This window comes from Manis pentadactyla, chromosome 1, assembly GCF_030020395.1.
Source record: "Manis pentadactyla isolate mManPen7 chromosome 1, mManPen7.hap1, whole genome shotgun sequence".
NCBI classification, from domain to species: Eukaryota; Metazoa; Chordata; class Mammalia; order Pholidota; family Manidae; genus Manis; species Manis pentadactyla.
In genome coordinates, this window is record NC_080019.1 from 195,223,308 (window position 1) to 195,236,020 (window position 12,713).

Below are 12,713 nucleotides of genomic sequence, written 5' to 3' on the forward strand. Positions count from 1 at the left end.
GCGGGGTGCTGACAGGCTCCCCCGGGTCACCAAGCAGCTCTCCATGCATAGTCGGGGACAGGGGTCCTCATGCCTCCCATCCCGCGGGGCTGGTTTGCATGCCTGGGGGTGGTTTGCACTCTAGTGGCCATTGTTAGTCTTGTGATGCCTCCTGGATGTGAGTTCTCCACACTCGCTCACATCCACCTGCTCACACCTCACACCTGCACACCTGCCCCCACGTGAGGGGTTCCCACGGTCCCTGCTGCCATGGGTGCCCTTCATGCCCTGTGGACCCTCTCCGGGTCACGTGGCATGTGCCAGTCCCCCATTGTGGAGCTGTGCGGTGGCCCCTAGGCCATCTTGACCAGAGGTCCAGTCATGCACTTCCTCCCCTGGTTTGCGGCTGTGGCTGGGGGTGTTGGGATCCCCGGCAGGCGATGGCAGCCTTCCCTGCCACCACACAGGGAGGAGGGCAGGGTGGCACTCCTCTGGCCTAGGGTCTTGGGACCTGAGCCCTTGGATCCCAGTTGCTGTCTCCCTTCCCCAGGGAAACCCGACGGGTCCATGCTGACAGAGCGTATCCGCATGGAGATGCACAAGGTGGATGCGGTCTTTGTGGGCACGGGGGACCTCTTTGCTGCCATGCTGCTGGCGTGGACTCACAAGCACCCCAATAATCTCAAGGTCAGTAGGACATCCCCAGCCCCCATACAGTCAGGTGCTGTGGGGGCTTAACCAGGAGAAGGGAGACAGCCGGGTCCTGACCATGGCCGTCCTGCCCCAGACGAGGTCCGAGGACTGGGGAGGGGTCGCAGCCTCGGTAACTTGGTAACTAGACACACTTCCAGAGGAACAGTTGAGTAAAGTTTATCGTACTTTTCATCGCTGCAGTGACTTAAAGACTCAGACTGGGAGCTCCTGTGAGGATAAGGGATGGGCTCATGCAGGGGGACTTGACTGGAGAGCCGTCTCCTCCTGGGTCCATGTGTTCCACTGCTGCTCTCTGTGTAAATGTCCGCCTTCGTAGAGAGAGCCATTCTGCTCGGGTGCTGCTCTGATTTGGTAGATGGGTGTTCGCCCCACTGCTAAAGCTCCAGAGAAGATGGCATCCTTTGACCTTGTGTTGCATATGCCATGATCTCTTGTCTGATTGTTCTATTCATGCCCCGTCAGCTGACAGCCTTAGTGTGTCCTCCCTTAATGCTTTGAAACCAAAGAATTGGAAACCTGGAGTGCACAGCAGTGCCCAGGTGGCTGGGCCCCTAGCATGTCCCTTCTGCAGCTCACAGTGGTTCTGGTGGGTGAGGCCCACTGGCGCCTGAGGACTCACGGGGGAAGGGCGGCTGCCAGCAAGGAGGGGAGGGGACAGGAGCATGACTTCCTCTGTCGGGTCCTCTCAAGGAAGAATTCAGAGATCAGGATCTGAAAGTGGACTCCCCTAAAGCTGTGTTTACCAGGCACTTGGCGTGGCCTGTTTCCCCTGGGGGCCGATAGACACCCTCCCTAATACGGCAGTTGTGGCTGGGTGTCCAGCTCCATGTTTGTGGCACGCGGGGCTAGGATGGCAGGCCGGTGCCCTTCCCCTATGACCGACAAGGCTCCGGTGATTGACGTGGCTTCACCCCTTCTGCCCACTGTGAGCTGGGGTGGGCACAGGCGTGCCGTGTTTATCTGGCAGCCACAGGAGTCTTCTGGTCCAGGCGTCTAGACCTGTCCGGGGGAGGCCTTGCTGCTGGCCACCCAAGGCCTAGGCTGAGCTCAGCCAGCCCTAGTCCTGGAGTCAGGAGGAGCTACGCTCACTTCCCCAGTGCGTGCCAAGCCTGAGTCTGATGTTGAGACACCAGTGGGTGGTGACTTTGCCAGCTTTGGGGCAGGAGCTCTTCCCACATCGGTTCCCTGTAACCACTTCATTCTGGAAACACTTGCTAAGCACGTATGGCATGCCAGGCAGTACGGACAGGTCCTCCAGACGGGGGTGGGCACGACTCCTTCGCATCTAGGAGTCTGTAGGCTCTGCTGGGGTCTCCTCGGTGGGCAGTCCTGGGGGTGGGGCGTGATGGCAGAGCCAGTGCCCTGGCGACCCAGAGGGCACACTGCCTGTGTTAATAAAGCATCCCATCCAGGCAGCTGTGGGCAACAGAGTGGGGAGCCTCCAGTGGGGGCCATAGCGTCTCCTCCCCATGCAGGTGGCTTGTGAGAAGACCGTGTCGGCTATGTACCACGTTCTGCAGCGGACCATCAACTGTGCAAAAGGTACCGCCGAGCTGGCCCACGAGCTGGTCCTGTTGGTCAGCACTTTCTTTGGGAACCCTGGTTGGGAGGGGTGGGCACAGCACTGCTCCACTCTGGTGCGACCACTTTCTGCTGCGGTCAGAGGGTTCCCCATCGCTCCCACCGTCTACCTGGGCCTTGGCCTTGGCTTTAGGCCTGGGGGCAGGGGCAGCGTCCTGGAGTCCCTTCTGAGACGGGTATGCCAGTGGTACCCCGACTGTCGGGACTGGGGAAAGGTGGGGGATGGAGAGCCACGCCCCTGCCCTCCCATCCATCACGCTGCCTTTGTTCCGTAGCCCAGGCTGGGGAAGGGCGGAGGCCCAGCTCGGCGCAGCTGGAGCTGCGGATGGTCCAGAGCAAAAAGGACATCGAGAACCCCGAGATCGTCGTCCAGGCCACGGTGCTCTGAGGCGCGCATACCTGCCTCTAGCACGCGGCCTGTTAGTGTCTCCGTCTTCGTCCTTGTGAGAAATGTGACGTTCTGCCTTAGAGCTGTGACTGAAGCTTGGTATTTTGTCTTTTGTGGGTGTCCAGCATCAACTGGTCTTAATGGTGAAAACATGCAGCCTTCCTTTTTAACAACACAGTGACCACAGAAATGTGTAATTTGAAACCCAGCTCCCTGCTCCCCGCAGGCCCCTGGGCCTCCCTGGAAAACCAGCTCTGTGTCTGCCCTCTCGGCGTCTGTCCTCCAGCCTCCCAGGCTGGTGTGGGGAATGTGCTATGTCCCCCTTCCCAGCCGGTGGGCCCAGGAGCCCTTGCATCTCTGAGTTGGGTTTTAACCATTTGCTTCCATAAGATTTATGCTAAATAGCCTCGTTGTTGTCCTGACCTGATGGTCTCCATGCCGGCTTCAGAGTTGTGTTTGGTGCTGTGCGCCTGGTAGGTCCCCAGGGGCGCAGACATCCTGTTTTCACGTCGCTGTGTGCACAGCTTAATACTAGCAGACCCAGACACAGGCAGGCATGGCCCAGTCACCTGGCGGGACCTTTCCCGGGCCCTGGATATCCCATCAGACTCCGTATCTCATGTCTACCTGAGCACCACCTCCAGGGCCCTGCCGAGTGGTGAGGGAGATGAGGAGGGGCCAGCGCAGCTGCAGGCAGGTGTGGAAGAGCCTGGTGTGTGGTACTGCAGGTCAGGTACGCGTTTGCCCCCTGCTGCTGGTGACAGGACAGGGGCAGAGCCGACCTCCTCCCCACCGAGTATATTTCAACCTCAGGCCAGTTACCTCATCCTCACCAGCTCTGGGTTCTGTGCAGCAGGTGTCTGCAAGCCAGAGGCCCTGCAAAGCCAGCTGCTGCTCCCCGACCTGCCTCGGGAGGGGTTTGACGTGGGGTGGGGCGGGGGCGGTACTCCAGAGGAGCAGCTCAGATGCCTCCAGGAGGGGCCAGCAGACACAAGTCCACTTGTCCACTGCTGGGACGCCTGCCTGCCCCACGTAGCCCAGGATTTTAAGGGCCCCCAGGCCTGCCTATAGGCAGGGGTGCCCACCCAGAAGCCTGGGTTTGGCCTGCCCAGGCTGCAGCGCCTGCTGCCACTTCTGCGGGGCACCTAGGTTTGCGTCTCCCAGGGGCCCCATGTGCAGACCCCCCCACAGCCAATGCCCCCAACGGCAGTTCTGGTATCCTCTGGAAAGACTCGCATCCTGAGCCACATGCTCCTGTTGACAACACCCCAGAATAAAGAAAAGCTGCTCCCATTGAGCCACTGCCTGCCACCCCCTGACTTCCGGTAACCTTTGCTCCGGTCAGAGTTCCCGAGCTCCCGCAGCAGCCAGCGGAAGGCCATCTGTGTCCCTGCCCTTCCCAGTTCCGAGGACCCAGACCCTGGAGCCCTGGGGCAGAGCCCAGGTCACTGGTCCCAGCAGGGCCCACCGGACCAGAGGAGGAGCAGGGCCAGCTGGCGTCCCCAGCTGTGCAGCGCCCCCATGGACCACCCCGTCCCTGCCAAGTAGCTGGGGAGACGCCACACGCCAGCCATGGAGAAAAGGCTTTTTGGCTTTTCTTAAATATCGAGTGCAGGTGTAAGGCAGCGAAGAACCTAAGTGCATGTCTTTGGTGAGGCGAGGACCCTGTGTGGGAGTGCAGAGCTGGGCCGGGACTGGGCTGTGAGTGCCGCCCACCCAGAGGGCGGGCCGCCGGAACCCCCCACAATTCTCAGGTTCCGTGGCTGTTTCAGGGGCTTTGCTCTGCCTTAGGCCCAGTTCTCTCACTGGCTGAATCTAGCACCGAACGGTGGGAACAACCCCCTGGAGGACTTCCTGCCAAACGAGGCCCCCTCTGCCTCTGGGCTGCAGCGAGGCGGCCTGGCCAGGCCCCTCATGTGCAGCAGCACAAGCCGACAGCTCCTGAGGGCCTCGGGAGTGTGGGGCTCCTGCAGGGACAGCCAAGCCCTGCGTGTCCCCACTCCGAGCAGCTACTGTGGTCACAATGCAGCCGAGCACGTGCTGTTGGTTCCCTGTGGGACGGATACCGCTGTCAGGACAATAACAGAGGCCATGGGTTGTCTGTGCTTCAAATTCCACACGAGGAGTTAACCAGGGTCCTTGGGCAGTGCTTTTCACACGTTGAGTCCAAATTAGCATTAATGTTTGGTTTTACTTTCCATACATTACCAACACTAAGATAATTTATTTGAAGGCAGGAGATGTATTGGCCCAGAATCACCTGCTTGTTACCATAGTACAGATTTTGATTCTTGCCAGATCTTCAGAGCCCCTCCTGTAAACCTCAAAGATGAATTACCAAACTGCTTTCTTCTTCATCAGTCTTAAACCATGGCCAAGTCCTAAAACGGCATCAGTCTGTGTTACTTTTGCAATATATGTCAGCGATGGTAAACACGACGCTGTTTGTGTTCTTTTCTTACACCTGTTAGAAGCGCAGCCCTCAGTGTGCAGCGGATGAAGCACAGCGTCACTAAGTGCACGGTGGGCCAGTGGAAGGTGCTTCTGGTGTGGGAGTGGCAGCTGGGTGCGCTGCCTGCCCCATGATGCCAAGGCCCAGTCCCTGATGTGAAAGTTTCCTCCCACTGTTGTCCTGTGCCCCAGGGAGAGCGCTGGGCACATTGGACTGAAGGAAGGGGTGAATGCTCAGCCTGTACTGGGTGTCCTGACGCTCCAGATCCCAGTCCTCCTCTCCCCTTGAGCCCCTTACGGTGAAATGTACAGAACGGATGGGGAGAGCATTCTGGCCCCTAGACTGTCACCGCAAGCAGGCCCCTCCTAGTCCTGCCCTTTGCAGGGACCGCCCGCCTGGGGTGTCAGGCCCCCTCTGTGTGCGTCAGAGGCACCCTTGAGCATGTGACTGGGCTGCAATCTGCTGCCAGAAGAGCCAGGAACCCCTCCCTGGCCTCCTCAGCCACTGCCGCTCTCTTGGGCCTCCCTCACCCACGTCCCATGGGGTGGGATTCAAGAGGACTGCACACAGCACCCGCCTGGGAGGCCAGCAGAAGGGCAGTGGGTGCGCAGAGGGGACTAATGTGCAGACCGCAGGCTGGGAGTGTGGTCCTGGCTTTCCGAGTCTGGGTGGGAGCCACGCAGCCTCCAGACCCAAGTCCGCCTGCTGCGGGTGTGCCGCTGCCGAGCCCAGCTGTCTGTCCCACACCCTCTCCCACTGCCAGGTGGCCGGGACTTCCCTTATCCCCAGTGGTGCTTAGCTGTTGGACTTCCCTCCAGCGCATGGCCTGTGACCATGGAGGGAGCATGTCGGATGAACGTGCAGAGTGGATATTGGAGGGATCCCCATCCCTGGGGAGGGCAGCACTGGGAGGCCAGGCCCAGTGCCCTAGGCCAGTGAGGTCTTGAACCTGCATCCAGCTGGTCTGGACAGTCGGCATTCCCCCAGAACACAATCCTGCTGTGTTCACTTCTGGCCGTGGGCACTGGTCAGGCTGGTCCCTCCAGGCACGGTGAGCGGGCACCCCACCTGTGGCCTTGGGGCTGGGTTCAGGGCTGGTGTGCAGGTGCCTGTGTCTTTGCTGAGGTCGCTCTGTGCTGGGGGTAGAATGGGGGTGCTGGACGGTCTTTGCAGAGAAGAGTTTTTGTAGAGACTCCACTGTGGTTGTGGAGTCCAGCCACGCAGTTCTGGGCTCTGCCAGCAGGGAGCAGCCCAGTGAGGACCTGAACCTTGGGGGTCCCTGCACAGCTGTACAGGGAGGAAGGGAGCCCAGGGTACTTTCCCCCCTTGTGTGCCCTGGGACCCCTGCGCCCCAGAGGCTCAGCCTCGCACTCCTGCATCTGAAAGATTCCCCTAGGCATCTGCCATGCAGCCGAGCTTCTCATTCCTAAAATGTGGGCTTTTGTAGTTCACGTGTGTTCTTGAGAACTTCTGCAGTTTATCCACAGTGAGAGTTGTTTTCTCAACGTGGAAAGACACGGATTGAAAAACAATATCTTACCAGCCACATTGCTGCCTTCCGCTACAGGCTGTGTTCACGATGATCATAGTGTGTTCGTTCGTTTAAGATGGAATTTAATGAGTGACCTTAGGTCTGACTCGGGAAATACTAGCTTTATATTCATGAAAGTTCTTAGAATTTTCTTCTCAATTCTGGCAGAGGAAACACTTTAAAAGCTTTCCCACCAAGCCAAGCAGAACTGAGTCCCGAGCAGGAGACGGCATCACTCCCCGATTCCTGGTTCACGAGCACGGGGAGCCCAGTTCCAGCTGGTGGTGGTGAACAAAGCTCCAGCCGCAGCCCTCCCTCTGTCCCTGCCCCTGCCCCACGCCAGTATCGGGCAAATTCCAGTCTCAGGCAGCAGGAGGCCCATCGTGGTAGGAAAGGCTTCCGAGGCCGTGGGCCACTCCCTGTCCTGGTGCATCGCTGTCCAGTCGGCTCTGAAGCCGGAGAACAAGGGCTAGCCCTTGGCCTGGCAGAACTGGGCAGACTGGATGGAAAGGAGCCACCCCCAGATGGGCGTGGGCCCCAAGGGGGAGCGATCCTGACTAATCCGAGGGCGCAGAGCCTGGCGGTCTCGGGAGGGGAGTGGGGCGCCTCCGTCACGCTGCTGGAGCTGCTGGTTTGGAAGCCACTGGTTACTTTCTCACCTGGGACCCAGCCTCTGGCACGAGGAGAGGACGTGCCCGGGGCAGGGAAGGGGACTGATGGGCCTGGCAGAGCCTGTCCTCAGGCCCCAGAGAGCGAGGAGGGGAAGGAGCGAACCCCACAGCATGACGCCAGCCCTGTGCGTGGCAGAGTAGCTGGGATGGCAGGCTTGATGATGGGAGGGTTAGACGTACCCCTCTGCGGACATGAAAGCGGATCGTTAACTGGCACCACGGAGCCCCGACAGACCAGAGGGGTGTGGCGGTGGTTTGCACACCTCTTTTAGCTGCACACTTCCCAACCTAGGGCTTTAGTTGCAGTTCTAGCCAGTGATTGCAAAACTGGACCAGTGGGGGACTGAGGTGCTGACGCTGCAGGTTGAGGCTTTCTTGGAGCTGAGCTCAGGTTTGGGACGCCTCTCAGGGCCATCTCTGGGTCCAATTGGGGCATCGGGAGCCCCGTGTCCACCAGACCCATGTACTGTGCATGTGGATTTTGGGTAAGCCTGGCGTCCTGGCAAGGCTATGTCTGTTGCCCCGGTGGCCTGGGGTTACCCACAGTGAGGATTTTCATGGCGACTGTGCTTAAGTGTGACCTCCCCCTCAGGGATTCATCACCCTTCCCCTTAGGAACTCTGTGAAGTCCCGTGGTCGAATGGGCATGGATCCTGAGCACCTCACCTTCCAGGACGGGCTGCCCTGCCCTGCCGGAGGGGCCCAGTTCCCTCGGGCCCGCACTCTGCTCTGCCCTGGGCAGCCAGCCCGTAGCTCTCGGCAGTGGGGCTCCCTATCCCGGCCCCTCCCTGCCAGGGCTGGGGACCAGGTTCCCTGGCAAGTGTCACCAGTCCGCCTGGGCTCCAGTTCCTGCGCACCTGGGTGGTGAGGCACACCTGGGTGGTGGAGCCCAGGCTGATTCACCCGCATGTTTGTAAGTGCACCTGCAGGTCTTCTCACTGGGCTCACTGCTGCCAGGAAGGCAAGGAGAGGGAGGGAGGGAGGGGTTGTGGGCCTGCTTCCTGTCTGACCTCTAATGCCACCTCTCACCACCGAGTGCCCCTGTCCTGATGCTGCTGAGCTAGGCAGAGAGGTGCTTCTGGCAGGAGGCCTGATCCTGGGGGAAGCGTCTCCAGGCCCATGTAACACGTTTCTACACGTTTCGGGGCTGAAAGCAACGTTGGTTTACCCTTAAACTTGGTGAGAAGTCTAAACACAGGTGAGCAGGCCGGCTCCTCTGGAGGCCCGGGAGTCTGTGCGGCCCCCCCAGACCCATCTGCGCTCCCAGGCCCACTCGCGCTCCTTGGCTCAAGGCTTCGCTCAGCCTCTTCCATCGTCGCGTCTGTGGGGCCTACCACCCCGCCCTCCTCCTGCAGGGACCCGGGGATGGCCTTGGGCCCACCTGGCATAAAACACCAGGGAGGCAAAGGGGAGCTCAGGGATTTCCTGCTATGGCCCTGGAGCCACACAACAATTCCAACACCGTCTTTACTCCTGCAACACAGGGACACTCCAATCAACACAACCTCACACTGTCCAGGGACCGGCTGACGTCACTCAGGCAGGAGCCCTCTGTTGAAACCCAAAAGCATACTGTTAAAACACAGGCTGTTGGGAGGAGGGGGTGGGCTCTGAGCATGTGCAACCCCGCCGGGAGGCCACACAATCTCTCGCAGGCACACCTTTGTTGCCACAGCTGCCTGTCCTGTGCGTGCGTCTGTCCTAGGGCACAAAGCATGAGTGTGTCCAAGGGCATTAAAGCTAATGCTCTAGAACCAGATTTCCTCAAATCCTTTCGTTTAATGGGGAAATGGAGGCCAGGAGACGACACAGTCCAGGCATGGTCAGTACAGGCTCCCGGAGTGCTGGTGGGCCGCCCAGGTGGAAGGGGTCTCAGGCCAGCACACGGCTCCCCATGGGACAGATGCCACAGGGCTGTGAGGGAACCTCTTACCCACCGCGCTGTCCACCCGGGACACCGCTGTGTAAAACTATGGCTTCAGAAGAAAAAAACCCCAAAGAAGGCAATTTGTAGACTTCAAAGATACATGTATTTAAAGATTATATAAGTCCTTTTGAAAGTAATTTAGTCGAGATTGTTCATTGGCAGGAAAAAGGTCAAGTCAAGGAAAGTGAGAAACAGACCAGCAAGGTGCTAACATCCCCCCACCGCAGATGGCACTGCTGCCGACGACTCAGAGCACGTCCGGAGGACACAGCCATGTGAACGACGGGCTCTGTGCACGGTGGAGAACTAGAAATAGGCCAGCTCATCATGCCTGGCTTTGTGGGTCTGATAGTTGGTCAAGGCCAAGGGCTTGTTTGTGTGTGGTAGGCTTTCATATACGCGAATATGCATGAAGTCGTCATCGTCCACCTGGACCTGGGAAGAGAGCATGTCAGGCCCGGGCAGCCTCAGCCCCAGGCTCCCCTGCCCGACAGGGCTGTGTGAGGGCGACCCCAGTTGTGCTTCCTTCAGGTCGTTAGAGAGGCTGCTGGCCTTCCCACCTCCCTCACGTGCAGGGACACCCTGGTTACCCCAGCCAGCATCCCCAGCACCCCCCATTCACTCTACCACAGCCCTTACTTGCCTGAAAACTCTGCCCTCTCCATGGGTAGGTCAGCGTGGGCACACGCATGCACACACACATGTGCACACATACACACATGCACACATGCAGACACTTCCAGTTGAGGGCCACAGAGCCCCAACCCGAGGGTTGCCACGGGACCCTCGAAGCACCCCCTGTCCTGGCACCTATGAGCTCCCACTCCGGTCTGACCCTCCCGTGTGGCTGACACTCCACCTTGATAAAGTAGTTCGTCCCTGCGACAACCTGGCTCTTGAACTCCACGGCCTTGAAAACAGTGTACTTCTTATTTTCCCTCTCCTCCAGCTGGGACCTCACCTGGGGAGGGGGGAGAATGGCGAACGTGAGCAGGAGCGACTGATGCATAGGCTTACTTCTCACAGTAAATGTTGCAACCTGAATTCTAATGCCCACCCTGTACAGATTTTCTGTGACATGATCTGTGTAACAGGGAAGGCATTAAACTGTTACCTATATGAAAAAGTGCAGACCCAGTTCCTTAAATCGGCCAACGTTTCAGAGATGCTATTTCGGTATATCATCTGCCTTTTCTTTTCTAGCCATGGGATATTTTTACATTTCCAGCACTATGACCGTATGTACAAATTTATACTGTTTTCTTAGCATGCAGAGTTCATTTCAAAGCCTACATATAATTTTTAATTACTCTTAAAATCAAAAACTAAAACATATTTAAAGTTTAAGCCAATTTTACCTGAAATTTGCATTTAACTTTCACATATTTGAATTCCCCTAACGGGGGCTCTTAGGCTGTTCCTAGTTTTCCGAGTAACGGACGAGGCAGGAGGTAAGTGCTGTGCAGGTAAAGGCACCTCACTGGAGCCCCAGTGGTCTGTGCGGGTGCACAGCGCTAGGGCCGAGACCAACCTTGTCTGGTGATGGAGCCTCTGGGTCGGTCCTGTTTCCCAGGGCTGTGGCCTTTCAGGAACTCAACATCTTTACAGGCATAGGAGAGGTTTATCTTCTTTAAAAGTTTAAAGTCTGATGTAGTTTTAAAAGTGCTCTGGCTGCTGTCTAGGTTACCCGGCCAGCGCTAGAGTATACTACCCTAGTGCTGGGCTCACCAGCTAGTCCCAGAGGGTCACAGGGTCTGTGCACCAGCTGCAGGAAGCATGCTGGGTGCTGGGAGACAGTGGGGAATGGGTGGGGGATGGGTGGGTGGTCACCGTGGTCACATGCAAGTGAGCCACCCTGGCAATCCAAACACAGGCCTGGGGCCTCCAGGGAGGGGTCTTCCTGGGGATAAGACTGGTGTCTAGGCAGGCAAGGTCATGAGAGAGGGTTGGGCAGGGAAAAGGCAGGCTGGGTCCTGCTGCTCCTGTTCCTCTGCCCTCCGCACACGCCTGCCCAGGCAGCCAGGGCCTTTTCCTGCGCCTGAATTCTCACCTGCGACACTCTCGGTCGTGCAAGGTGCCGGGCCAGGCTACGGAGGACTGACCCTGCACGGTTTACAGGACAGGGAGCACCAGAGGCAGCCACAAACGTGTGGGGGTCTGGAGAGGTACTGCCTCCCTGTTCGCCTGTTTCTGGAGAGGCAGTGAGGCAGCGAGGCCCCACTGTTTGCAAGGAATGGGGTTAAGACCAGGCTGAAGGTGGGGGTGGGGAGGCCTCGAATGCCAGGCCGGGGCACGGTTTGCGGGTGACAGTTCATGCGTTCCATTTGTGACCAGGATGGTGGAGGGCTGGGCTGTGGCTGAGGGGCACAGAAGGCCCAGGATCGGCTGGAAGCTGCGGGCCCCCAGCCCTCGGGATCAGGGTGGGGCAGGAGGCCAGGGGAGGTGGGAGCACCGGCCAGTGGGTGCTCGGACCTGAGGCGGATCGCACGGCTCCGCTGCCTCCCGCCGGTTCTCACCCGCACCCAAGCGCTCCTGAGGGGGGTCGGTGCCAAGAGCCGCGGTGCGGCCCCCTGCCCCGCTCCTCCCGGAGACCCCAGCAAGTGGGCGCAGCCTCCTGCCTGCCTCAGAGCCTCTCCCAGGAGCAGTGGCCGCTGCCCCTTGCGTGTCCCTCTCAGGTGATCAACACCAAATGAGGGGCCTCTGAGAAGAGAACTCTCCCCTCCCGGATGAGCTGACACACAGAGACCATGTGACAAGCGGCCTGGAAAACGAGGAAACGGAGGGCGTCACACAGCAGTCGGCCTGGGGAGAACCCGGAACCGGCCCATGCCGGCTTACAGGAGGCCTGCCGATTCCTCACTTCCCAAGGTCTCCCGGGAGTGACCCACCGGCCTCCGCTGCCCTCACCACCTGGGACAGGACCCTGGGGGCGGCGGCAGGGAAGGAAAGCTAGGGAAACACCCTGTCCTACCGACCGTAGCCCCCACTTCGTGAGCCTTGGCTGACCGCACCAGCTTGGGGCTCCTGGCGCCCCTTCCCAGGGTCCCTCCTGCCGCCTCTCAGCGCACCCGCTCCAGGGCCGGGCCCCAGGCAGGGCTCTCCTGACCTCTGGAGGGTATTCTCCCGGCTGACCCTCCCTCCGGAGGCCTCGGGCGCACTTCCCAGGAGTGGGGGTGCTGGTCCCCGCCGGCACACACTTGTCCCAGGCGGGCGGTCCCCTGCGAAAGCTGATGAAGGCGAGGACGCGAACGCAGGCCTGGGGTACCCCTGCCGGCATACCTGGTCGGCGATGGCCTGGATCTCCGCCGTGGCGGGCTGCGTGGCAGAGGGCGCCCCGCACATCATTCTGGCGGCTGAGGGCGGGCAGCGGATCTCACTGAACGAATGGGTGATGTGTAGACTCGGGTGCTGCCCGCGCTACGGGGTCGCACAGGGCCACAAATACGCACGGCCACGTGACGTGGGGGCGG

General features: G+C 59.5%; 2 protein-coding genes across 4 annotated transcripts in view; one reads left to right on the forward strand and one right to left on the reverse strand.

Moving 5' to 3' along the window:
- PDXK (pyridoxal kinase) overlaps positions 1 to 5,101 on the forward strand; it is a 29,385-nt gene extending 24,284 nt beyond the window's left edge. For 2 of the 3 annotated variants that reach the window (XM_036911996.2, XM_057505085.1), the window contains exons 9-11: positions 530 to 666; positions 2,169 to 2,235; positions 2,550 to 5,101. In XM_036911996.2, coding sequence (XP_036767891.1) covers positions 530 to 666; positions 2,169 to 2,235; positions 2,550 to 2,662 — 317 coding nt within the window. In that variant the 3' untranslated portion in view covers positions 2,663 to 5,101. Of the gene's footprint in view, positions 1 to 529; positions 667 to 873; positions 2,237 to 2,549 lie in introns of those variants that run through there. The other variant, XM_057505088.1, reaches the window with a different exon arrangement.
- Positions 5,102 to 9,323: 4,222 nt separating this feature from the next.
- Positions 9,324 to 12,708, reverse strand: CSTB (cystatin B). The gene is made up of 3 exons (XM_036911998.1): positions 12,523 to 12,708; positions 10,103 to 10,204; positions 9,324 to 9,678 (listed from the first exon to the last, which is right to left on the reverse strand). The coding sequence occupies exons 1-3, from the start codon at positions 12,586 to 12,588 to the stop codon at positions 9,550 to 9,552; spliced, it is 297 nt and encodes a 98-aa protein (XP_036767893.1). The 5' UTR covers positions 12,589 to 12,708; the 3' UTR covers positions 9,324 to 9,549.
- Between the last annotated feature and the right edge of the window lie 5 nt (positions 12,709 to 12,713).